Source organism: Lolium perenne, chromosome 2, assembly GCF_019359855.2.
Source record: "Lolium perenne isolate Kyuss_39 chromosome 2, Kyuss_2.0, whole genome shotgun sequence".
NCBI lineage: Eukaryota > Viridiplantae > Streptophyta > Magnoliopsida > Poales > Poaceae > Lolium > Lolium perenne.
Window position 1 is genome coordinate 297,579,500 of NC_067245.2, and position 26,944 is coordinate 297,606,443.

The 26,944-nt window shown below is 45.8% G+C and overlaps 2 protein-coding genes and 1 long non-coding RNA gene across 5 annotated transcripts; 2 read left to right on the forward strand and 1 right to left on the reverse strand.

Annotated features, from left to right (window-relative positions):
* Positions 1-577: 577 nt before the first annotated feature.
* Positions 578-2,360, reverse strand: LOC127336115 (uncharacterized). The gene is made up of 2 exons (XR_007873175.2): positions 1,850-2,360; positions 578-917 (listed from the first exon to the last, which is right to left on the reverse strand). It is a non-coding gene; the product is annotated as an uncharacterized lncRNA (long non-coding RNA).
* A 712-nt stretch (positions 2,361-3,072) lies between these two features.
* Positions 3,073-17,830, forward strand: LOC127336113 (G-type lectin S-receptor-like serine/threonine-protein kinase B120). Of its 3 annotated transcripts, XM_051362882.2 has the most exons (8): positions 3,073-3,925; positions 12,908-12,976; positions 13,909-14,007; positions 15,666-15,847; positions 16,454-16,664; positions 16,762-16,999; positions 17,106-17,256; positions 17,352-17,830. In XM_051362882.2, the coding sequence occupies exons 1-8, from the start codon at positions 3,835-3,837 to the stop codon at positions 17,652-17,654; spliced, it is 1,344 nt and encodes a 447-aa protein (XP_051218842.1). In that variant the 5' UTR covers positions 3,073-3,834; the 3' UTR covers positions 17,655-17,830. The 3 variants fall into 3 exon arrangements, with proteins under 3 accessions (XP_051218842.1, XP_051218841.2, XP_071682854.1); XM_051362881.2 differs by lacking the exon at positions 3,073-3,925 and having other exon boundaries at positions 11,871-12,976; XM_071826753.1 differs by lacking the exons at positions 3,073-3,925; positions 12,908-12,976; positions 13,909-14,007; positions 15,666-15,847; positions 16,454-16,664 and having other exon boundaries at positions 16,872-17,012.
* Positions 17,831-18,943: 1,113 nt separating this feature from the next.
* LOC127336111 (G-type lectin S-receptor-like serine/threonine-protein kinase B120) lies at positions 18,944-23,516 on the forward strand. The gene is made up of 9 exons (XM_071826752.1): positions 18,944-19,024; positions 19,113-19,637; positions 19,713-21,221; positions 21,677-21,775; positions 21,849-22,033; positions 22,155-22,365; positions 22,466-22,703; positions 22,802-22,952; positions 23,035-23,516. The coding sequence occupies exons 3-9, from the start codon at positions 19,979-19,981 to the stop codon at positions 23,332-23,334; spliced, it is 2,427 nt and encodes an 808-aa protein (XP_071682853.1). The 5' UTR covers positions 18,944-19,024; positions 19,113-19,637; positions 19,713-19,978; the 3' UTR covers positions 23,335-23,516.
* The last annotated feature ends 3,428 nt before the right edge of the window (positions 23,517-26,944 follow it).

A 26,944-nucleotide genomic window follows, 5' to 3' on the forward strand; every position in this document is an offset into this window, starting at 1 on the left:
CATCTTGAAGATCTGGGATGCAAGACCCCGGCTGATCTCCATATAGTCAGGTTGCAAGCGGGGCGGGTTGCGGCTGGCCGCTACAAAGCATCGCGGGACAACGACTTATGTGCGGACCCTCGCGGTTTGCCGCAACAAACCGCTAGAATTACAGCGGACACTGCGGGCAGTCCGCATCATCCCGCAAACGCACGCACTGATCAGTTGAGCTAGCTACGTACATGCTGATCGATCGGAAGCTAGCGCATCAGCTCGCAAGCGCACGCGCTGATCAATTGCATTAGCTACGTACATGCTGATCGATCGGAACCTAGCTTTGTACAGCTGATCGATCGGAAGCTAGCATGTCAGTCACCATTGTCCAGCGGAAAAAGACAATGAGATTGAAAAAATCAGTAAGATACTGGTCTAAAGATAAGGTAATCTCATCAAGAGCAGTTCTAACAACTAGGACATCAACTTTCTTCCAGTAGAAGAACGGAAAATCATACGAAATCAACAAAATTCATGCTGTAAAAATGAAATCCAGTCTCGGACAGATTATTTGGCCACTAATTTTCCGCAGAAAAATCACACGAAATCAATGAAATTCATGTTGTCAAAATGAACCATGACCACAAGGTACTGAGCTGATTATAAACCAAAAGGTAGTGAAATAACAGAATCAAACACCATGCATTCTTAGCATCAAATTATCAGGCTATAATTATTCACAATGGTACTTGCTTCTGTTTCGACCACACCGTTAGAGCTTATCTAACCGATCGCCAATATGGCTGTAGAGGAGAAAATTTGCGCCGGTAACAGCCGAAGCCGACTACCGCCGAAGCCGGCGCTAGAGAACTCTTCTGGCTCATTACAAAAAATAATATTTGCCATGTACATAGTTGTTGATCCTTCACCTTGCAGTCTAAAACCTGCAAAACACATTGGAAAAGAGTAGTAAATCAAGATGCACACTGACATCGCAAGAAATAACCACATTGCAACAAATCAAGTATGCAGTTTCATTTAAAACATTGTTGCACTTTCCAATCTCACGCACGTCATGAAAGCCGAATATCAAACAGCAACTGGAACATGAATCCATGGAGTAACTCAAACTTGAAAACAAAACCAAAACAAAACACAGATTCAAAATTAATCCCAGCATATTAGGCACTTGTTCGAAGGAGCTGAATATAATATGCATACGCTAAACAGAGGAATACAGAAACACATAAAAATCATAACCATTCAGTCAATTTAACTGACGAAAGAAATGTCTGAACAGCTTTAAGTTCACAAGTGAATTTATATTTGACAAAAAGAAATGTTCACAGATGGACAGAACTCCTCTATACTGGCAGCAAACTGAACCTCTACACTGACAGCGTCACTGAAATCCGCTGACACTCGTTGAAGTAAAACTAAAAAAAGCAGACACTCATCTATACAAGCTAATCTACTGCATGTATCGTGCTCAAATATGCAGAAGAAACCCCAAAATGGACGAAAGTTATATCCTGAACAGTCAAGAAATGGACGAAAGTTATAATCCAAGTTCTCACGTCAACCACAAAATTTTGGCGTACCCTAGTGAGACACACAGTAATGTTAATTTGGGTTTAATAACTTCACCAGTTTACCATAATCTGGGTTAATGTGCCGGCCAGAGCCTTGCACAGGTAGTTGAATCCTTGGCTTCTTTCTCATCTCGTTTTGTTTTTGTATCAGACTGAATAATTCCGCTAAAAAAGATATTAATTGAAAAGATTGGTGTAGTTGTACCAGTCAATACTCATGTCACAGATCCCATGGTTCATGAAACAAGAACACAGACAACAGGGGAGGATCTCGAGTGACATACCTTGGAGATGATCTTGGGCAGTGATTTCTACAGATGCCAGGGATCCTTTGTTCTTGGAGGAGAGAATAGGGCACATCGACGATGTAGATCTTGCGGAAGTTGATAGCGACGAAACGCCGGCGGAAGTTGACGGTGGAGGAAGAACTCTCCGTCAACGATTCCAGCAGGGCAGTCCGGATTTGGAGATGGCGGCGGCGCCGCCATCAACCCCACCATCAAGAACTGCGAGCGGGTCCTCCGAGACGGGGGTGAGTCGGAAGAGGAGGCCGGGGCATCTCCCGTGTGCCGGCGCCGGCGCCGGCGGCGTGGAGGCGGTGGTCAACGAGGGTCGGGGGAGAGACGGAGTGTGCGCAAACTGATGGTTGCGGGCTAATGCGGTACTGCGGGCTGCTAGCGGGCCGAGCGGCGTGACCGCTCTATCCCGCTACTATCGACGCGGTCGGCCCAGCGGCGCCGCGCGGGCGTTTTTTGCGGGGCGGCCTAGCGGCGTGGCGGGTCATCCCGCACCACTTGCAACCTTACCATATAGTGTTACAATCGCTCCCACCAAGCTTTAAAGGTTCCGTACTTAATTATAATACTAGGAAGCAATGGCGCGGCGGCACGCCGCGCCTGTGCTGTGAATCTGTTGACGTAAATTCTATCGGTATCCATGGAAACCATTTTAAATACAATCGCAACAAAATGTAATAATTTTTGGTAATTTCGGTACACCCCAGGATAATTACTTTTGTAAATTTTCAAATATATCATTGGTACACATGAATTTAAAAAATCAAAATATTTTCATTTTGCATGTTTGGATGAATTTTGAGAGATAATTTTGGTCCATTGGCCGAATAGTCAACCGAAATCACTGAAATTGAAATGTTTCCGAAACTGAAATTGAAAACCATGGTGCTATTCTCTTTTCAATCTTAATTTGGTTTTTGAAATGCTGATGTGAGTTTTATTTGGATAAAGAATATGGGTGACAATTCACGTTTGGATGCTTGTATGAGCTGTTAAGAAACAAAATGTCTCTTTTTCAAAGGATGTATAATCTGATTGCTGCGATCAGAATATCGTATGTAAATTAGTAGTGGCATGGATTTGCCCTTTCGTGTTGATGATGATGACTATCTTAGCTTTAGGCTTCGCGAACTTGTCAGTACAAAGGGCCTAAGTGGCTGCTAAGAAGTGATTTAAGTACGGAGTAGACAGTATGGGAGGCAACAGTGAGGAAGCCTATCTCTAGCATATGTACCGTCTCCTTCCTCTGCTCCATCCCCAAATCGGACCGACTCGCCCTCCTCCTCCCCGCATCGGCGCTGCTGCCCCGCCTCCCCACTCCGCGTCCAACCCAGCCTCAGGCAGCTGGGCAGCCTAGTCCCTCCCTTCCATCCCCGCCCTTCTCCTCACCCGCTGTCCACTGGCAGAGCTCCATGCTCGTCAGAGCTCACCCGGCCACCAACTCCGGAAGCAGTACCGAGTTGAGCATGTTGTCCCTTGCGCGGCTGCGCCATGGATCAGCCGGTGGATGACCAGGTCGGCGAGCAGCGGCTGCATGTCCGCGTCGAGGAGGGTCAGCCGCGGGTCCACCGCAATTTCACCACCGAGGAGCTAGTGGTCCTCCTTTTCGCAGCAGGAGCTGACCAGCCCGCAGCTCCCCGCCGACAACGCGACCTGCATCGAGGTCGGCTACGCCGCGCAGCAGCTGCTCTAGTGGGACGACCTCACTGGTTGGTCCTCGTTGCCACGGCGACCTTGCCGCCGCAGTCTTGTGCTGATCCTCAGGCCTAACTGGCGGAAAGACCGGGATGCGAGGTCCTCGTTGCCACATCCCGCATTGGCCATCGTGTGGGTCGAGCTTCTCCATTGCATGGACATGAAGAGGGTGATGCACGGAGGCCGCGCTCGGTGGTTTTCATGGGGGCAGCAGGGGTCGTGGCGAAGCGGGCGGGGTGGGCCCTTGCCGAGGTGACGGCACAGGCCGCCTTGAATCCATGCACGACCGCGGGATGGATGGATCCGGCGGCGAGGAGTGTTATACTGCCTATATACTGGAGCAAGTGCGGCTAGAATTCACAGAAACCGGTATGTTATTTTGCCTTTATATACAGTAGTTATTGTGACTAATATATGTAGCTATGACTGCATAATATCATAAGTGTTTTGTTGATGTTCACTGCTGCCAGCAGGAAAACGTAATGCACAGATTAGAACTGAAACCATCACATTAAGAAAACGGAAAACACCCTGAGACTTTCAGTTTGCTAACTCTGGCAACTTTTTCCAACCGGGCTTCCACCCCTTTCCATTGCAATAAACGGAAAGAACAGGTTCAAGTAGTAATTACAACAGAGAGGGGTTAGGGAGAGGGGAAGCGAGCTGGAGCAGTATCAGGAAACCCACTACGAGTACTCGCCGTCGAGTACCCGCTATGAGACAAAAACCTGATACCACTATAACAGAATCCTAGCCTTAACAGGGTTTTTAAACAACACAGAAACCAGGGAGCAAAACAAACAACTGAACAACTAAGGAAGTAGCAGAGCCCATAGCAAAAGCTTGGAAGCACCATCATCCACACTTCAAACATCCTGGGACATCAGCCAAGAGACGATGGAGGGACCTCAGGCACCCGTAATCATCAGCAACTGCCCTTGCCCGGATGTCGTTGCTGGGCGCCTGGACCTGGAGTAGACAAACGCCGCTGCTTGCACCATCTTGTCCGCTCCGTCGACCAAGCACCCTTTGTCCTCCACTTTCTGAAGACCTGCCCAGTACAAGATCAAAGCCACCGCAAAATATGAAATTTCGCTTGGTGATTTCATGACATGCTTTTCAAAGGTGATCTTATTTCTCACATTCCATATGGCCCAACAAATAGCCGCGATGATAATGATATAGAATTTATCAAACCCAGGAGAAAAGTAATGAAACCAAGCCATAGCCTGCCAAAAGGAAGTAGGGACACAATTCGCTCCCATAGCCATAGCCAAGACTCCCCAGACTACCTTGGAGGTGTTACAGGTAAAAAAGAGATGATTGTTTGTTTCAACCTGTCTGCAAAAGGAACAAGTTGGAGAACCAGGCCACTTTCTTTTTTTCATATTATCTCGGGTGAGAATAGCATCTTGACACATTTGCCACATGAAGATTTTGATTTTCAAGGGTATCTTGGATTTCCATATCCAATTATAGTGAGCACCGGCCAGGTTTTTTTCCAGGAAAGTATAGATGGATTTAGTCGAGAAAATAGCATTCTTATTTAGAGACCAAGTAATCCTATCATTTTCATCATGAGAGGGAGCCAAAAGCAAGGTATTCAAGATATGCTGCCATTGATCCAATAACTCACCTCTCAAATGTCTGCGGAAGGGAATCTCGAAGTTAGCCTCTTTGCAGCTTTTCACACTAACTCTGGCAACTGGTGTTCAGCTATGTTGATATCACTTCCCCCTATACTATCCGTAAATCTGAATGCTATGCTTAGGTAAGCTAGGTGCTAATATTTGTACTGTGCCTAAATATTATTATGATATGGTTGGATTACCAAATATGGTCATGTGTACCTCATCTAGTAAGAAGGCTTTAGCAAAAATAGATGTGTCTCCTATTTATGTACATATACCTCTATACACATGGATCCATGACTACTGTCTTACAACTTGATCTGTGAGGTACATATATTAAATATAGCAGACCATTGGATAATATATAGAAATATCAATCGATAAGCTTATGTACAAGATAAGCTTATGTACAAATAGATTATGAAAAGGTCACGAGCTTTAGGCAAGTATTGTAAAACCATGGACTGAAGACACGTTTCTTCACCAAGATAAATATCATCATAAGCAGAGCAAACTTTACAGACATGGTAGACAACTGTGACGCGGATCTTCTGAGGCGTTAGAAAATAATATGAAGAAGATGAAATAGAAGAGAAGTCTCTGATATATTCATTGACTGCAACTATATACAACAACACACAGATACAGCAGAACATTATAAAGTGGCAGTTTCGAGCACACTAACTCAAAAGGTACAGAGATAACAGGGAGCTTGATACATAGTTCTTTTATCTAAATAGAGCCTACTGTATTTGCGATTGAATGATCTCTCCGGATAGCAGAGTTCTTTGAAGGAGAAGTAAAATTGGTAGCTTGCATACCAATCAATTTAGGAAAATGATCACCAGTAGGAGGACCGCCACCAGCATGAACTGCCACTCCATCGGACCCAGCACGGCCACTTCCTGCCAATCGGCGGAACAAAATTTAGAAGCTTGTAAATTTAATACCCAAGAAGTGGTAGCAAAGTATGACGTTAAGACCAATATCATCTAATATTTTCCTCTACTGAACCGATTCATTGCATATTTGATATGGTGGGAACACTTGTGTCGAAGGAAGATCAATAGCAAGTTTCCTGCAGTATAATAAAAGGAAAACATTTTGAGAAGGGTAAATGTTGAAGTGTATTCATAGAGTTGTTTCAGTGAATAGGGTCCAGCTGTGAAGACATATTATGCAGCTGTGAAGCAATGGACATAGGACATCACCAATACCTTCGTGACACCTTGTTCTATAAATTACCATGAAAGATTAGCTGTGCAGCAATGGATGTAAAACACCAACAACACCTTTGCAACACCTAGTATGAAAATAATTGCAATCACTATGCTCTTTGAAAGTTGAGTAACAAAGAATCATCAAAATTATAGGAATTCATAAACTGAAAAATCGAACTGAAAATCATATGCCGACATAACCTAATCTTTTTTCTTGTTTTTAAGGTCCTGATATAAGGACAACATATCGTTCTATGAGATGCAAAATTGGAAGGCAAGTAAAAGTTAGAAATAACAAAGTATGTTTTGAGATAGTGATTTGTAACAACAGTCCAAATCATACTCTGTAGCCCTCTATGTAGAACATCAGTAATAACTTGCAATACCTAGAGGGAACATGCTTGCGTTTACCGCTTAACAAAGGTTGTTTACTATCAGTACGCATGCAGTTTCATAACAGCATGCTGAAGTATTGCTACCTATACGAAAAGCCATACCTAACATCTTTTAAGCGAATATGCATCCTTGGCTCTTAATGCGTCTTCTATGAAATGATATCCATTAACAATCATCTGGAATTTATATGAAAAAAAGAGATTTAAGTGGACATAAAAATCAGGCAATTAAAAATGAAATGTACAGGCTTGTATTAACGGGGAACCTGATAGAACGGTGTTGTTCCCTGTGCGTGACTGCAGAACATCAAATGATTTCACGTTATACGTGAACAGAGGAAAGTTTTCAGCCTCTGGAATGGCTTCGATGACCTTTGTGCATTTAGAAATCTTGATCATATAAGCATGATCTGTTATCTTGTATTTGCTGAAACAATAAAAGACTCAAATCTGTAGATCAAACCTTCCTTTAGTTGTTCTCTGTACATGTATATTTGATTAGATGTCACAGCCTTCCATTGTGTTGCCCTGAAACATCAGTTAAGCCCGAGCGCATATTTCATGCAGAGAACAAATAATTTTGTTAGCAAGTAACTATACAACAGATGGAAATCTAGCATTGGTTGGTTATGGTGCAGAAAATCAGTCAGTTGAAATATAAGTGCAATAAGCCAATATGCAGGCGCATTTGTAGTTAAAAAAACATATGTTTACTAATTGTTCTTTGATATTGGAGTGAGCATTCATAGATGATAAGATGAATTCCTCAACCTAGTTGTATGCATTGTATTTATAAGTGCCAATAGCTAAATGAAGTGTCTGAATATTTAGAAGGTACCTCACTGTAATAATAATGAAGTCGAACTCAAACAAATTTTGCCAGGTCGCTGGATCCATGTACCCTGTAAAATATTATTTTTAGTATCGATTGACATGAACGGCGGTAGAAATCGTAGTTCCAATTTTCAAGAATGGAGAAACCAAATGTAAACTGATCTTTATAATGGATGCTGAGACCACAACAACCTAGGCCAACACCTAGGCGACCAAAAAGATACAAACAAAAAAAGGAATCAATAAGATGGAGGAAAAGGAATGACCTAGGCTGAAGGAAAAAGGGAATTATTAGGAGGGAAGGGAAATACGTCCCATGAGTTAAACAATGAAGAGGCAAAACAACATCCCTCAGCGACTCAGACAGTGCCCTGTCCAGCCTCGAATGTTGCAGTTGAAGTCCCCACCGGGCGTCACCGCTCGTCAAGATCTGGCTGCACAGCGGTACGGCATCGCGACGCATCAAGCCATGGCCATGGCGGCCAACTACCAGGCTATCGAAGCCCTCTAGCACCCAAGCGCAGGACCCTCGCGGCCATCCTCGCGGCCATCCCTTCGCATTGATTTTGGGCCGCATCACGCCACCATCCGCGTCGGGAAGGAGCGGAAAGGCCCAAAAATCTCCTCCACACCATCTGCCGCCTAGGTAGATGGCACAACAGCCGGAGAGGGAGAAGAGGTCGCCGGCCCCAGGGAAGAATGTGGGCGATGGCAATAGGGAGAAGGAGAGACGAAGGGGATCGAGGGCACCGCTTTGACCATCCACCGCCTTGACCGATCCAACCAGAAAGTAATAAATATAACCAGAAATAATTGACGGTAGAAAGGAGGGAGAGAGGCCAACAGCCGGTTGCCGGTTTCCCCTCTTACCAAAAAAAAAGAGAGGAAAAGCAACTAACTGAGCAAACGATGGAGAAAAAAAAGGAGAGAGCTACGTGTCAGGCAATGGCTGGATGGAAGAGTGGATAAATACCATATCTACAGTAGCTAAAACGTTGTGAGCGCGCTGATCTGATCAACTTTTATCTTTACTATTAAATGACGGATGATTCAAAGTATGTGCCTGGTCTGTTTCTTTTTACTATAGGTGTGGTGTCTGCAACGCTGCCGATATCGTTTACCAACGACGAGATACCGGCAGCGTGACACTTACATGCCACTAAGTCCTTTTTTCCATGCCTCCGATAGGCCTTTTCAAGTGTCTCTCTTCAAAAGAGATGGCCATTCATCTAAGCGGAGTGCAATAAAAAAAAATTAGTGCATACGAGCATGTGCTAGCACAGCCCGTGAGCGGCATCGATGTTGGGGATTTGTTAAAACCTCGGCCATTTTAACTATGTCAACGTTAATTGCATATGTGAGTATATATTGTGCATTCTCTCCATATATGTAGGTGCCCCAAGCTTTGGGCTACTTCAAGGAGCAATATGAGAATAAACCCTTCATAGTGACCCATTGTTGGATGGAGATCAAGAAGTGTCCCATATAGAAACTAAGCTATGTTTCATACAAAAAAAAAAGGTCTAGAAGGCTCGAAGAAGCGTGGCAATGAATCAAGGGTCATCGATCTTGAAGAGTGTGGCCCAAGCAATGGTGGTCATGTGGTTCATCCAAGAGGCCACAAGGCCACCAAGCAAGATCTCAATAAGTGTGATGTGCATCATCACTTGCACTGCGTTGAAAAGGTTGATGGTCCATAAAGAGGAAGCAAATGCTAAGAGGAAACAGAGGCAACCCTGGGAGAACGAGGCCTAAATGGTAAGCTTTTTTTCGAGAGAGTACGCCGAATGCGTACCTTATCTTTATAGAAGGCAGAATTTTAAATACAAGATGACTACAACTCGCTGCAAACAACGAGCGCAGTACAAACTCCACTCCAGGCTAATCAGAAGACAAGCAACCAACGAAAAACAACTCCAACACAAGAGAGCCTATCCTAAGAAGAACATCGAGCCACGCCTCGCTCCACGCCAACCAACCGAAACCTCCAACAGAACTCTCCTTGTCAACGCACCATTAAAGGAGAAGATGGCGGGATTTTGTCGGTTCCAACAAAGGCGTCGTCTTGGACTCCTCCGACGACGTCGTGCATAGTGCCCCGGATGATCCACCTTGGAAAGCGACGAGCACCGGAGGATCGCAGCAAGTCACAAACTGCTGTGTCTCCGAACGCAAGGCTCTCAACGGAGGAACGACATCAAAGATGCCGCCATTGCACCGATTCAACTGAACCTAGGCTTTCGCCCGGAGACACCACCAAACCACCGCGGTAGCGAGGGGTGCCGACACACTTCAACGACGCCTCCAAGGAGGGGAACGACGCCCACAGGCACCGCCACCGGCACCGACAAGGCGGGCCAGACTTTCATCCGTGTAGCCGCACAACACCCACGCTACCCGGTGGATTGGGGCAGTCAAACTCGAAGAGCACACCGCCACCGCCGCAGCACCTCGCCACCGGAGCCATAGCCTCGCGGTCCACCAACGCCGAGCACAGCCGAAAATACGCCATCTCCTACCTCCAGCCTTGACAGGTTGCAACCTCCAGACCACCAACCGCACGTACCAGGCCACCCAGTGCTCCGTCAGGCCGCTCCTGGCCGACGGCAGAGCGAGGCACCTGGCCCTTGGAACCCAAATCGGGCCCAGAAGGATCCAGATCGGTCCCAGATGAACCCAGATCGGCCCCCGCGCCTCCACCACTCACTGTGTCGCTAGCGCCGGCGAGAAGCTCCGCCGCACGCCCGCGTCGCGCAACAGCCGGCCACCACGCCAGGGAACTCCTCCCTAGACGCGCTCCGGGGCCGCCAACGCCTCGACACGCGCCGTCGCCCCAACCCACGCCTACGAGACCATTGCGCTCCCTTTCCGCTGCCTCCCCTGCCAAGCAACTCCTCTCCTCAGCGCCTCCCCGCCGCGCTACAGCGAGCTCCTCCACTCCACACACCCAAGCCAACCGCGCCGCCCCGGAGTCGTCTCCCCCCGCGCGAGAGGAACCCGTCGAGGGCGCGCCGACCCTGCCCGCCGCCTTCGACAACCGGGCGCGGCCGCCACCGCCGACGCCGGCGGTGGCAGCGGCCGGAGGAAGTAGATCGGGGTCGCTTTTTTTAGGTTTCGGTGTTGCCCTGGGGCGGCTCACGCGAGCGGCCCGAGAGCCCAACTCGTGAACTGTCTTTTTAATGGTAAGCTTTATTGACCTCTAAAAGAGAGCCTTAAGGTTGAACAGAGTAATGCCCAGTCAAAAGCCATTGAGGTAGAGGCCAAATTGCTTGTTGAGGAGAACTGGATCATGTTCGCCAACTTAGCATCATGGACCTGACAAAGCAGGCATGGTTTCTGAAGAAGCAAATGATCATCCGATCATGTGATGTATGGTCACACATATATATCTTAGTTTGTGTATTCCGTATGAAAGTCGTGTCATTTTGCACTTTTGTTCAGTACTTAGTGGAAATTCTCTACGTGATTCCCTAATTAGTGGTAATTAATAGCTATTAAATTCAATACTGATGCTATTTCTATTTATATATGCTAATTGGGTGAAATGAAAAAAAAGAGGCAGACTGCCCAACTTTCACCAAAACGAGCATATTTGGTGTCTAAAATTGGTTGGCCGGCTGGAGATGCCCTAAGTGCCATTACACTGTATAAAATGAAGTTTTCCACTTGAATAGTAGGGATATCAAATCAACACCAACATCCAAACATGGGGTATCTTACAGATATACTTAACAGTATCAGCCCCATTAAAATTTCCTAAAATATCAGCCCCATGAGGCCCACATGTTTGAAAAAACATTGCAAAAACATGACTGTGCTTCAAGAGATCTCCTGGGAAAGAAAAAAACCCAGAGGAATTTCCTGGGAAAGAAAAAATAATGCAAACCCACAAGACTAGTGCCTCGGCTCTAGCCTGGAGCTTTGTTCCCTTGAATAGTAACTTGTCTTCAACTGACACAATTGTACTATGGTCTGAAGTCTAACCTAGTATACGGTCGTATGCCGTGAGTCCCATGACAAGCCGTGAGGTTTCCACGTTTCGTCCATTGTCATAGGAGACCTGTAGTCTGCTCTCCTGGCGGTCGTTTGCCGGCCATCTCTGCTATGGTCTGTGTTGAATTTTCGTCTTTATCCATCACCAGTCCAATTAATACTGGACTTCGCCATCCTTTGTTTTTTCCTGTTCGAAAAGGGAAATAAGAGCAGAGCAGAGTATCAATTGGATGGACAGAAACTTCCCTACTACTTTTCCACTTGCTGCAGCTGAACTGTTCCAAAGAAATATACACTTCAGTTATATATATGTGTGCAATTTTTTACTCTTGACACAAGGAGAGGTAAGCACAATGTCTATCCACTACATTCCCATCTTCTTCCTCCTATTCTTGAGTTCGTTCTGCAAATCGGATGACCAGCTGACACATGCAAAGCCACTCACCCACAGCGACATGCTAATCTCCAATAGCGGGTACTTTGCTCTCGGCTTCTTCTCTCCCACCAGTACCAACAACAGCTTTTACCTTGGCATATGGTATCACAGCCTCCCTGGACCACGCACCATTGTGTGGGTGGCCAACCGAGACAACCCAATCTCCACCCATTCATCTGCGACGTTAATCATCAACAACAGTTCTGATCTGGTGCTGTCTGACTCCCATGGCCACAATATATGGAGGACGGAGACCAATATCACCGCTGGAGCCACCAGAGCCCATGCAGTGCTACTTGACCAGGGGAACTTTGTCCTTCGCTTGCCGAATGGCATGGACATATGGCAGAGCTTCCATTATCCGACCGACACAATACTTCCAGCCATGAAATTTGTGTTTAGCTACAAGGCAAAAATCGTCGAGCGGCTCGTTGCTTGGAAGGGCTTGGATGACCCATCCTCTGGGGACTTTTCATACAGTGGCGACCCTAGCTATCCGTATCTTCAAGTATTGACTTGGAACAAGACCATCCCATACTGTCGCCTGGGTGTGTGGAATGGTATGCCAGTAGCCGGTGGCAGAATATTGACCAACACCAGCTCCATCTTGTACCAAACGGTCATCAACACCGGAGATGAGTTCTACTTCGTGTACGCAATCTCCAACAACTTACAATTTCCTGAAATGAAGGTTCCTGGAAATTTCTTGCACATACGGAACAAAAGCTTTGATCAATGCGAGGCCGTGTGCAACCACAACTGCTCCTGCACGGCTTTCGCTTATGCCAATATGAGTGGTGGCAGTGCTATGGCCGACCCGTCAAGATGTTTGGTTTGGTCAGGGGAGCTTATCGACATTGGGAAGATACCCAACGGCGAGAACCTACACATCCGACTTGCCGATACTGCTGGTAATCAGCTTTCCATGCCTTATTTTTTCTCCAAATCATTAGAATTTTATTTCACTAGTCTTGACAGATTTTTCATGTCATATGTTCAACAAATTAATACCAAACGTTATCAGGGGGGTGATGTGGATATGATTCTTTTGTGAAAATACATTGATATTATTAAACTACCGATTCCGGTGTATCCGAGTAGTTCACATGCCAATACATTGATATTAGAAAATTTAGTTGTATTACTTATGTTTTGAATATTAGCACAGTCTTCATTACATAGGTTTGTCCATTGTTTTGCACGGTAACATATTTATTAAAGCCGGCAGATAAGTAATAGTATAAAAGTAAATTTCTAGAAATATCTAGGCATATCCAATCTGAATATTTTGAACAATATTGGTACTTCAATTTTATAAGTGGCATATCGAAAACTTTCCCTTTTGATTAGATAAACAGGACATCCTTTAACAACATTTTACAAAAGCAATCTATAGAGTTTTTCAATTACTATGGTAAATTATAAAACTTACAGCCTTCACTTTAAAAATGCACAATTTTTTTTCAAATTTATTTTCCTAGATTTTCTCCAAGGCACATGTTACTTCTTTTTTTTCCTCCTTATAGCCTTCACTTCAAAATATGCATTGGCAATTCTTTTCTAAATTTTCATGTCTTAGATTTTCAATAAAACTATTGCCAGTTACTGTTTTTTACCGTAGGCAACAGCCAATTAATTATTTAATTTGAATTTGTACTTTTTATACAAGCACATTACAATATCAAATGCTTCTTTTTAGATGATCGAATCTTTGATTTACCAGAATCCCTGGTGGTTTGTGTAGTTAAATTACGTTAGTCTAGGCACTTGTTTATCTTCACATATCCATCATGGTACGTATGCAAGTGAATACTGAATTTTTGATTGGTTGCATATATTGCAGTTGACAAGAAGGTCAGTTCAGTGAAGATTACACTCCCGATTATAGCATGCCTACTGCTACTATCATGCATAGCCCTCGTCTGGATATACAAATACAGAGGTAGAGTAAAAGCATCCCTCTTGTTTTCTTCTTCTTCGAATTAGGCTTTCGCCCCGCTTTATAAATAAAGCCACACACGGCCAAACCGATACAAGGTAGAGGGGGAGACCTCTTTACAAAGCAGATCAAAGATAAAAAAACAGAGAATAGAAAGGAGATGTCACACCCTCCAAGGTACAACCGACACTCCTAACTAAAGATGCACCCCGCCTCCTTGTGAAACCACCGGACAACGTCATCTCGTACCCACCAAGTTATTTGCCGGGAAGGGCCGCCTGCCCTCCCGCTCCGGGCCGTGGAGCGCCGATCCTGCCCGCAGACAACAAGTACCAGGAACCAAGACCCCAATGTCACGTGTAAAAGATAGGAAGCCGCCAAGTCCACCCTTCGCCGGGATCGAAGCACCGAGAGAGGATCTAAGCATGCCCGCCGATGACAACGAGAACCGCCCACGGGAATCCAAGCTCCACGACGATGCCCCCAAGAGGGTGACGACACAAGGTGCCGCCGTCGCCGAGACCAAGAACGGTCAAAGGTTTTCACCCGGAGCTCAAGCACAGGGGAGCAACCACAACGGTGCCCCCAAGAGGGACACGACACCCGCGGGCGCCGTCACCGTTGGCGCCAAAGCGCTGGGCTTTCGCCCGAAATCGACTCCCACCGCACGACGGACCGGTGTGCAGCCCGCCGTCATCAAACAGAGCCTCCGAGACCAGATCTGGGAGCCGCCACTGCCGAAGCACCACCGACGCCAGGAATCCCCGCTGCCCACTCCACGCCATCCCCATGTCCCAGGAGATAAGCCACCACCACTGCAACGTCGCTCGCCGTAGAGCCAAACGTGCAGCTTCCAGGGCCGCCGCCCCGGCATCCACGCCCAACCCATCAGCCGGCCGCCACCACCATACGGACCAGCGGCAGGGGCAAGGGGCGTGAGAGGTCGAGCTGAGGAATGAGCGGACACCGATCTAGCACGCGGTGGCTGCCAACCGAAGGCCCGCCTGGCCCCGGACTGGTCGCGGCCAACGTACGCAGAGAGGCCCGCCAGGCCCAGATCGGGCCCAGATCGGGCCCGCCTGGCCCAGATCGGGCCCAGATCTCGCCGGCGCAGCCCACCTGCCGCGCTGCGCCGCCCACCATGCCGCCAATGGTTGCCGCCGTCGTCCCCCAGCCAGACCCTCGCGCCTCAGCCGCCGCCGTTGAACTGCAGGCCCCCGCTGCCGGAGATGGAGTCGAGCCCGCGCCGCCCGAGACCAGCCGCCGCCGCAGCAGCCAGCAAAGGCACGCCGCCCCGAGCACGCCGACACCACCACGAGGTCACCACGCCGCCGGAGGACCGACCGCGCCGCCGCACCCTCGCCAAGTACGTGCCCTCGACGGCCGCCACGGCCCGCGCCGTTTCTCCGTGCGAGGGGGAAGGAGGGCCCCGCCGCCGCCAGCGCCCAGGCTTTGCCCGGCGACGCCGTCCGGCGGCGGCGAGGAGGGGGAGGAGGAGAGGTAGGGGCGGGAAGGAGGCGGCTAGGGTTCCCTCCCTGTCGCCCACGGGAGCGACGAGAGAGGGCACCGAAGAGAGCCAGACTTAAAGGAGTCATCCCTCTTGTTTTCCACATAATTATATTAGTACAAGAGCTAAGAAAAAGAATGGATGTAACTAGCAGGTAAACGGCGAAATGAGGAGACCCAGAGGAAAATGATGCTAGGATACTTTAGCACGTCCAATGAGCTCGGAGGAGAAAATACAGAATTTCCATTTGTTAACTTCAAAGACATCCTTTCAGCCACAAAATTCTTTGCTAACTCCAACTTGATTGGACGGGGAGGTTTTGGCAAAGTTTACAAGGTAATAGAAAGTGGTACTTACAGCAGAATATGTTTTGGATAGAATAAAAAACAAGCCTAAATTGCCCTCTACTGTTGTATGAATCCACCACTGATCTCAAATCATTGTTTATCAACTAATACATGAAGGGTTGTCTTAACCAAGAAACAAGCTAGGAAAATACCCACCCCCTTCCCACCTCTCCGCAGCTGTCTTAACCAAGAAACTACCACAGATTTGGAACATGTGCATCTATGAGGAAGAGTTGATGACTTATGAGCTTAGCATTTCATAATAATAGTAATTATTGTTATTTCTATCCGAAAGCTTTGTTGAACAATCAATTGATACATGAAGAAGTGGATGATGAATTAGTGAGACATGCCCATCTTGAATGCTTGATGCCATATTATCTAAAATCGGTGTGGTTTAGGATGAATTGGTGATTTCCATTGATTGTTATATTCAAGGGTACAAACTACAAAGAAAACCATTTTGGAGTTAAAAACATGTAACGTGCTCACAGCTAAAAGGATTTAAAATGCACTTATTTGTGCAAAAATAATAGTAGACTTCAAAACGTCAGTTTATAGTTCTTACTCAATTGAAAAATATGCACTCATGCAGGGAACACTAGAGGGTGGAAAGGAGGTAGCTGTCAAAAGGCTTAGTAAGGGTTCTGGACAAGGTACAGTAGAGTTCAAAAATGAAGTAGTTCTAATCTCCAAACTACAGCACAAGAACCTGGTCAGGCTTCTTGGATGCTGCATTCATGAAGATGAGAAGTTACTGATCTACGAATACTTACCTAACAAAAGTCTGGATGCCTTTCTTTTCGGTATGTGCTAGTTTTTTTTATCACATATCACATAATTCTTACATTAACCATTATCATACTCATGATGACTAGCTCCCTTTCTTATTGACAATGAAAGATGCTGCACAAAAGCACGTACTTGATTGGTTCACACGGTTCAAGATAATTAAAGGGATATCAAGAGGCCTTCTTTATCTCCATCAAGATTCAACATTAACAATAATCCACAGAGATCTTAAAACAAGCAACATCTTGTTGGACACAGAGATGACCCCCAAAATTTCAGATTTCGGTATGGCAAGAATCTTTGGTGCAAACCAGAACCAAGCAAACACGACCCGGGTTGTTGGGACATAGTAAGTAACTGATTTATTAACAATCACTTAAAACTCCAGTTTTTATGGTATTGCATATTTTACTTTGTACATTTCTTGCTGATAGTTTGTCGAACGTTTTAAACAGCGGCTATATGTCACCTGAATATGCGATGGGAGGTGCTTTTTCTGTAAAATCAGACACATATAGCTTTGGTGTTCTTCTCTTGGAGATTGTTAGTGGATTGAAGATCAGCTCATCCCATCTCATAGCAAACTTTTGTGGTCTTATTGCTTATGTGAGTAGTGTGGAACACATTTCCAATTAACCCCTCCTCACACCTCAACACCCCAAAATTATTAACTTTGATATTGACTTCATTTTATTGGTCAGACATGGAGATTATGGGAAGATGGAAAAGCAATTCAATTGGTAGACTCTTCAGTTTTGGCAAGCTGCCCGCATGACGAAGTTCTACGGTGTATCCATGTGGCACTCTTGTGTGTTCAAGACCGTGCCAGCGATAGGCCCCTAATGTCATCAGTTATTTTTATGTTGGAAAACAAAACTACGTTCCTTCCGGCTCCAAAGCAACCTGTATATTTTGCAGTGAGTAACTGTGGGGATGGAGAAGGAAGTGAGAGCATGGAGAATTCCTTGAATGGAGTAAGTATCACAACACTCAAGGGCCGTTAGATGTTTCACAACTTATTGTAGCAAATTTGAGTACAACTAGTTGTATAGTTTTATGGTTCACTTTCCGTGAACTGAAATTTCCGTAGGTGGTTGTAATATTCGTGAGTTTATTATATGAGAAATTTGAATAATAATTGCTACCCCGGACCTGATCGATACAACCAACTGAATTTTAATTTTGTTGGTCAAAGAGTTTTCTCTGATTTCAGTTAGGGTTCCTTTCAGTTATCAAAAACCACCCATGTTGGAATGCCCCGTTGAATAAGATTATAACCTTCTAGCTAGTCATCTACAGTTCGATCGCCTGGGGAAATTGTATGTTTTGGAAATATTACCGTAATCATCATTTATTCGTTACATATGATACACCCATTTGATTCATCAAGAAAAGAATTGTAAACTGAAATTCGAAACGCCCACTAGGCCTTCGCACATCAAGTAAATAACCTAGCGAAATTAGGTTTAGAACAGAAACCGAAATGCTTATTGATAGTACCTTGGCACAAGGCGGGGCTATGATGTCCCTGGAGTGTTAAATCGTCTCGATTAACTTTGACACGACCAAACCTCCCCTTCGTCCTTGCTCGTACGTACCGGCCACTGCTCGACCACAGCATGAGCCGACAGCTTCCTCCGAGTCCTGAACGCCTCCATCGGGGCGCCGGATCGGCGGGGTGGCCGCCGAAGCCAGCCACACGCGTCGGCGTCGCCGCCGTCCGTCATCCACCCGTCGCCGCTTTCAAGCTTTCTTCTCTCGGTAGAATGGCAACTATACGACTCTAGCCCACTAGTTCCGTGTCTGAACTTTAAGTGCTTACGGGTCGAAAGCCCAAGTGGCCGATGGAGGAAAGGCCCATATCAAGCGCCCATTACCCTCGAGAAAAAAAATACATCCATTCCATGAATTCCTCGACCAAATCCGCGCCGATTATCGCAGACTCGCAGTATCTCGATCGGATTCGGATCGATCAATCCGGGCGTGAATGGAGGAGCTACGGCGTCGTTCCGATCCCAATCGATCATGCAGTAGCGTCCAGGTCCCGCACCGAGAGCGACGCGTCGGCGTCGTCCTCGGCAGCGGCGGTCGGCGCGCGCTTCTCGCGGTGGCACCGCCGGCCGTGGTAGGCGTCGGCGGCGGCAGGAGACCGCGGACGTCCGCTGCCACGTCGTGAAACCCCAACAAGTCAAACACTCCGCCACGCCAACAAGCCCTGAGGTTTCCCCTGCTGCACTCTCTCTTAGTCCAAAGTCAAACCTTCAATCTGAACCCGTAGCAACAAATTTCCTCTGCACGTGTAGTGTAGCATATATTGTTTGGGACTTCAGGGTCTAGCCTCCTGCCTGCCGATCATCTGCTAATCATGTTTGGTGTACGTGACTAAGTCTATGCTGCATTTTTTATTATCGCGTCGTTATCATTGATACGTCCAATTTCAGAATTGTCTTCACTCCCTGCAGCAGAATTAATTGTTCTGAAGATCCACATTCTCCTTGGTTGGTTCCTAGAGGATGAAAAAGATGGCCTTAAAACTTACAAGGTAAGTCTAGCATTCCTATTTTCATCCTCTTATTCTTGGGTTCATTCTGTATGGGTGGTAGTATACTTTAGGATCAACAGTAGTTGGAATTTGAATATTTCGGTAGGTTGAACTGAGAACCAATCGAGAATGTCATATTTGATGAGTTCAAACAAAGATTTTCCTGCCCTGTATGAATGTATGATGTTGCTGCCAGTGCCAAGAAAGATGGATGTTATATTGTTTTGATGCAATACGTCATTATGGATTAATCTCAATTAGACTCTGCTGTTTACAGAAGCTAACCCCAAGTAAAAAAAAGATGAGAGACTAAACCCAAAGTATTTCATCATTGGTACGGAGTATGATAGTTGTCGTCTTCTTTCATTGATTTTACCGTCCCGGAGCTAGAAGAAGTCACCAACTCACCACACGGATGCCTACGCGACCGCAACACTCTTCCTCAGTAAGCAAATTCACATGCCTTTCCCTTGTCGCCCTCTCACTCCAATTTGGTGAGGATTTTTCTTTGCGCGTGCAGCACCTTTGAAGACTTGGACTTTGCTCTGGCCATCTTTGATATGGTCTCTGTGTCAACGTTGCTGTCTTGCTCCATTACTATTCTCGTGACACTTAACCATTCTATATTTCTCCATTTTTTGAGATAAGAGGCGAGATTAGACTTAGACGTCGAGAAAGAAGACTCCAACCACATATCCACTTGCTAAGTTGTTCAGCAGAAGTGCATAACCTCGCACCTCGGCTGATTAGCTTCTATAGCTGCGTCCAGATCGAAGAAGAGGCACCATGGGTATGCCCTCTTGCGTTCCCATTTTCATCCTCCTGTTCTTGAGTTCATCCTGCAGATCCGATGACCAGCTCACAGACGCAAAGCCACTCTCCTCCGGCGACACGCTCGTCTCCAAGGGCGGTGACTTTGCGCTTGGCTTCTTCTCGCCGGACGGCTCCAACACGAGCTTATACCTCAGCATATGGTACCACAACATCCCTGGCCGCACCGTCGTATGGACTGCCAATCGTGATAACCCGATCGCCGCCACTTCATCCCCCATGCTCGCCATCACCAACAGCTCTGACTTGGTGTTGTCTGACTCCCAGGGTCGCATCCCTTGGGCAACGAAGAACAACATCGCTGGCATGGGAGTTGTTGCAGTGCTACTCGACACGGGGAACCTGGTCCTCCAGTTTCTAAATGGCACAACCATATGGCAGAGTTTTGATCATCCGACAGACACCATCCTCCCAGGCACAAGGCTCTTCCTCAGCGACAAGGCCCGTATCATTGGGCGGCTTGTTGCTTGGAGAGGGCCCCTTGACCCATCCACCGGAGATTTTTCTTTGAGCCTTGACCTCAGCTCGGGCCATCAGTTAGTCATTTGGAATGGGACTATGCCCTACACCCGCCTCAGTATGTTCAGTGGTTCGACAGTGGATGGTAGAATATACCAGAACACAATCATCTATGAAGCGATTGTCGGCACAGGTGATGGGTTTTATTATGAATTCTCCGTGTCTGCTGGCTCACCGTATGCACGTCTTACGCTCGACTATACAGGCATGCTAAGGAGTCTTAGCTGGAACAACAATTCGTCATGGACAACCACTGCCGAGGACCCCAGTAGCAGCTGCGACCTCTATGCTTCATGTGGCCCGTTCGGCTATTGTGACAACATGGGGGTTGTCGCGACATGCCGTTGTCTCGATGGGTTTGAGCCTATTGGTCTTAACTTCTCGAGCGGATGTAGAAGAATAAAGGCGTTGGAATGCAGTAGGCAAAGTCATTTTGTGACCTTGTCTAGGATGAAGGTTCCAGCCAAATCCTTCCATGTCCTGAACAGAAGCTTCGACGAGTGCACGGCCGAGTGCACCATCAATTGCTCATGTACGGCCTACACTTACACTAACTTGAATAGTAACGATTCTATGGCTGACCAGTCAAGGTGCTTGATTTGGACAACGGAGCTCGTCGACACGGGGAAGTATAGCAATCGTGGCGAGAACCTGTTCGTCCGGCTTGCTGACTCTCCTGGTATGCACCACTCCAGTAGTCCACTGTAAACTTATGAATTATGATATCACTGTGCTAAATTTGTCATGGGACTTTATTTAATGAAACTTTACACTTAGGACTATGCCCATCAACTCAACACCAACACTTTAAGCAGGGGACATATGCTAAGTTATGAACTTAACAGTATAATCGCAGTCATCAATACTTCTTTGCAGCCAGTTTTGTTGTTGTATAAAATAATCAGTAAACTTGGAACTGTTCTTTACGAGCATATTGCAACATAAAACTTCAACTTACCATAAGCCTATTAGTAACTCTGGACAGGATCAGTAGTAGCATAGTTGCTTGGCATACCGAACATTTATGCTATTGTGTGCAAGTATTTGCATGCTCCTATGAGTAATGCTTGATGTAGTAACTTATTTTTCTTTAAAAATGTGATGTGCTAAATTCTTACAGGACATATTTTGCAGTTCAAAAGAATAGAAGATTGCTAAAGATTGTACTCCCGGCCATTGCATGCCTATTGATACTCACATGTATAGCCCTTGTCGGGATATGCAAATACAGGGGTAAAATAAACAATGGCTTTTTTATCAAAATTCAACTTCATTTTATAAGTGGTATTAAGAAATTTATCTTTAGCAAGCAAACAACGAAAGAATGAAATCCAGAAGAGAGTGATGCCAGAGTACCTTAGTTCTTCCAATGGAACTGGAGGCGAAAGTATAGAGCTACCATTTGTTAGCTTCGAAGATATTGCTGCTGCAACAGATAATTTCTCTGACTTGAAACAAATCGGAAAGGGAGGTTTTGGCAAAGTTTACAAGGTAACAAAAAGTTTTATATCCATATTTTCTATAGCACATATTCATTTTGCAAGGATAATAATTTAGTGTGAAAACGAATTGCTTTTGTCATTTCATAATTCACGATGATGCAATCATGTAGGGAATGTTGGATGGTCTCAACAATGTTGCTATCAAAAGGCTTAGTATTGACTCTGAACAAGGGATAAAGGAGTTCAAAAATGAAGTAGATCTGATTGCTCGATTGCAGCATAGAAATCTAGTTAGACTTCTTGGTTGCTGCATTCATGGAGATGAGAGGTTGCTTATCTACGAATACCTGCCTAACAAAAGCTTGGATGCATTCCTTTTTGGTATGGTCAGGCTTTTGATACAAATTGTAAATTTCTTATCAACCAACAGGGTATCGCCCGATGACTAATGATAGAATATATTTATCGTTCATCTTTGTAGATGCTACAAAACAATATGTGCTAGATTGGCCCACACGCTATAATATAATTAATGGGGTGGCGAGAGGGCTGCTTTACCTCCACCAAGATTCAAGATTAACCATAATTCACAGAGATCTCAAAGCAAGCAACATCTTGCTAGATTCAGAAATGACTCCGAAAATATCCGACTTTGGTATGGCTAGGATCTTTCGTGGAAACCAACGGCATGCAAACACTTCCCGGGTTGTTGGGACATAGTAAGTAATTAAATGCACCAGACACCTATCGAACTTCCAGTGTTCTATTGTTTAGTTGATCTCAAATTATGACTTTCTTGTTTGAATTATTTTAATAGTGGTTACATGTCGCCTGAATATGTGATGGGAGGTGCCTTTTCTGTAAAATCGGACACCTATAGCTTTGGCGTTCTTATTTTGGAGATTGTAAGTGGCTTGAAGATCAGCTCACCGCAGCTTATAATGAACTTTTCCAGCCTTACAACTTACGTAAGTTTGGAGAAATGCATAAAATTTCAATAGCTCAAACAAAACGCAGAAACTTGATCATAAGTTGATCTTATTGGTTCAGGCGTGGAGATTGTGGCAAGATGGAAAAGCAACAGAGCTAGTGCACTCTTCAGTCATTCAGAGCTGTCCACTTCATGTTCTACGGTGTATTCATGTTGGTCTCTTGTGTGTTCAAGATCATCCTGATGATAGACCGCTTATGTCATCAGTTATTTTTATGTTAGAGAATGAAAGTGCACTACTCCCTGCACCAAAGCAGCCTGCATATTTTGCTATGCAGAATTGGGAAACTCAAGGACCAAGGGAGAGCATGGAAAATTCTGCAAATGGAGTGAGCATCACAACATTAGAGGGTCGTTAGATGTTGCAGGTCTAATTAGTCTATATTTGCAAATTTCAGTATAGGCAAACGTATGGTTAATGATCTACAATATGTAGAATTTGAATCTTTTATTCGGTTGTTGTGCGGTACGCGAAAAGGCTGCGAATTGGAGAACTAATTTGAGAATGTTCTAATTCGAACAAATATTTTCTTGCTTTGTATGCTCTTCATGGTGTCATCTTCAGTTGCTAGCATGCCCAAAATAATGATTTAGGTTCTTTTGATGCAACACATCATTATCATGTATAGGGAGGACAATGACTCGCTCATTGACCTGGCTGGTTCGAGATCCCTTTACTGATTGGTTACTGGTAATGCCTCTCTTGCCACCCACCGTAGACACTATGTCAGTATGTTAATAGTTTAAATGCAAAACATTACAGCTGGTACTTTTATCTGTTGTGTGTTTAATTCGGATATTTTTGTGGATGTAGACTACTCGCTCTGTTCTCTTTTATAATACGTTTTAGCTCTTTTCTAGATTCACTCACTTTAGTTTGTATTTGGCCTAGTTTTAGTGTGTAGGTTCACTCATTTTGGTTTGTATCTAGTCCATTTTTAAATATCTAAAGTGTCTTATATTAGTGAACAGAGGGAGTATTTGCTTTTCCTTGCCGTAAATCAGTAGAACGGGGAACTATTCTATTATGTTTAGCTATAACCTGGGGTGTTTAATGTTAACTGAAGTACTTCTCTTTTGCCTGACTAATATGTCTTTAGTATTTTACTATGATCTGGAAATTGTGTTTATTTTCGATAAAATCATTTTACCAATATGAGTCTTGGCGATCGATAGCAGAGAGAAAGTTTTGATTGAACAGACCAGATAGGGGCAACAGTTTGCCTTTTTCATTTATATCATAGAGAAGTACATTGTACTACTACACAATGTACAGGGAAATTAAGTGCGAGTGTTCGGTACGACGACAGCCTCAATTCTACCACATGCCTAGCACTAGCAGTACTGGAGGTGTTTACTAAAATTAAAGAGTAGCTAGCCTAGGTACCCAGATCCGTCATGGTACTGCACTCAACTATGCAAATCGATCTGTTGCCAAGACCATAGTAAATCGACATCCATGTGACGTTGCCTCACTTCATACCTCTTCACTTGATACCTCTGTATTCATTTTTCAGGCCCGGATGAATCACACAGCTCATGATTTATCAGTTGAGAAAGGTGAGTAGCATTGCTCGATGCATGCAGTAAATTTTGATGGGATAGATTTCAGCGTTTCACAAGAATAGTGCGTTGGTCTTGTCTGGACACATGAATATAGAGGTAGACTAACAATTATTATCTACGTTTCAAAATATAATATTTTTTATAAAGCTAATTTAGCTTTCAAAGAGAGCTTACATTTTGAAGTGGAGATAGTACTTTCTAAAAAAACACTTGCATTTTGGAACGGAGATAATTGTTGTGAATGAGCAACTAGTATTCACTTTGGTCAAAGGCCAATACATGTACAAGTGGTACAATATGCAGGGAACCCCTCATACACTGGAACCAGTAAAGGGTTCTATACATCACTAACACCCCCCCCCCCCCCCCCCCCCCCCGTCAAACTCATGGTGGATCAACAACACTGAGTTTGGAGAGAAAGAACCCATTATGTGCTCTAATCTGGAACTTCGTGAAGAAGTCAGCAAGCTGTACCTCGGAGGGCACATAATGAAGGCCATAACCTGATCCTCAGCATTACACACATAGAAGGCATCAACACCAATGTGCTTGGTGAGTTCGTGCTTCACCGGACCACGCGCAATGCTGATGGCACCAGTATTGTTCGATAAGAGCGGAGTCGGTGCGCTAGCAGAAACACCAAAATCCTCAAGTAACCAGCGTAACCAAGTCACCTCTACCGTCAAGAGAGCTATCGCTCGCAACTCAGCCTCGACACTCGAACGAGAGATGACAACCTGCTTCTTGTTCTTCCAAGCAATGAGAGAGCCACCAAGAAAGACACAGTAAGCCGAAAGAGACTTGCGATCTGATGGATCACTAGCCCAGGTAGCATCTTAGTAGGTCTGGAGCTGTAAGGAGCTGGAGCGAGGAAAGAAAAGACGACGGGGGATAGTGCCACGAAGATAGCGGAGGACACGAAGGAGATGACTATAGTGGACACTAGTGGGAGCAGACATGACCTGACTCAGAATATGGACTGGGTAGGAGATGTCAGGACAGGTGACAGCAAGGTAGACAAGGCTCCCAACCAAGTGACGATAGCGAGTCGGGTCCGGAAGAGGGTCCCCATCAGTGGCATGGAGATGGACATTGAGCTCCATAGGAGTCTCGACAGTGCGCTCATCACCAAGAGCGGCACGAGTGAGAAGGTCCTGAATATACTACTCCTGGGAGATATAGCGGAGGTAGAGGAAACCTCAAGCCCAAGAAAGTAGCGAAGAGGAGCAAGATCAGTCATGAGAAACTGATCACGAAGACGGGCATTGACAAAGGCAATGTACTCAGTGTCGTCACCTGTGATGATCATGTCATCATCATAAAGAAGAAGGAGAGTCCGACCACGAGAAGATGTGTGGACAAAGAGCGCAGGGTCATGTGCGCTAGGGACAAAACCAACAGAGGTCACCACAGAGGTGAAACGCTGAAACCAGGCTCGAGGGGCTTGCTTAAGGCCGTATAGAGAGCGCCGGAGACGACAGACCATGCCATCAGGAATAGAATAGCAGGAGGTGTATACCTCCTCACGTAAATCACCATTCAGAAAAGCATTCTGCACATCTAACTGAGAGACAGACCAGTGATGAACAGAAGCAACGGCAAGAAGAGTTCGAACAGTGGTCATGTGAGCCACTGGAGCAAAGGTCTCGTCATAGTCACGGCCATGCTCCTGCTGAAACCCGCGAGCGACAAGACGAGCCTTGTAGCGCTCAAGAGAACCATCGGAGTGAGTCTAGATCTGGTAGATCCACTTGTAGGTGATGGGACGAACAGAGGAAGGAGGAGTGACAACATCCCAGGTGCCAGTATGCTCGAGAGCAGCAATCTCCTCAGCCATCGCTAGCTGCCATTCGGGATGAGCAAGGGCATCCCGATAAGAGGTCGGCTCAAGGACAGCAGAAAGACCGTAGTGAGTGGGAGAATAGCGATCAGGAGGAGGACAAGAACGAGCACGAAGATGATGAGTCGGCTCGGACGGAGAGGGCATCACACCAGAGGTGGAGGGAATGTCAGGAGGAGAATCATCATCCTCACGGGGACGGCGGGAGTAGTGAAAAGGGTAGGGAGGGACCACCGTAGGCGAGAAAGGTGACATAGGAGAGGAAGGTGTGGAGGGTGGAGAAGGCGGTGAGGGAGAAGAGGGGGATCTGGTGGGTGGAGAAGGAGTAGAAGGTGGGGAGAGAATCGGCGGAGCAGGAACCTGAGGCACTGGAGGAGGTGAGTCAGGGAACATGAGAAAAGAGATATCGTCCACCGAAAAGGAAGAGGAGGAGGGACGCGGGTAGAAAGAACGAGACTCATCAAAAGTGACGTCCTGAGATATGCACATCCGGCGACCAATAGGATCCTAGCACTTATATCCCTTATGCTCAGGACTATAGCCAAGGAAGACACACTCAACAG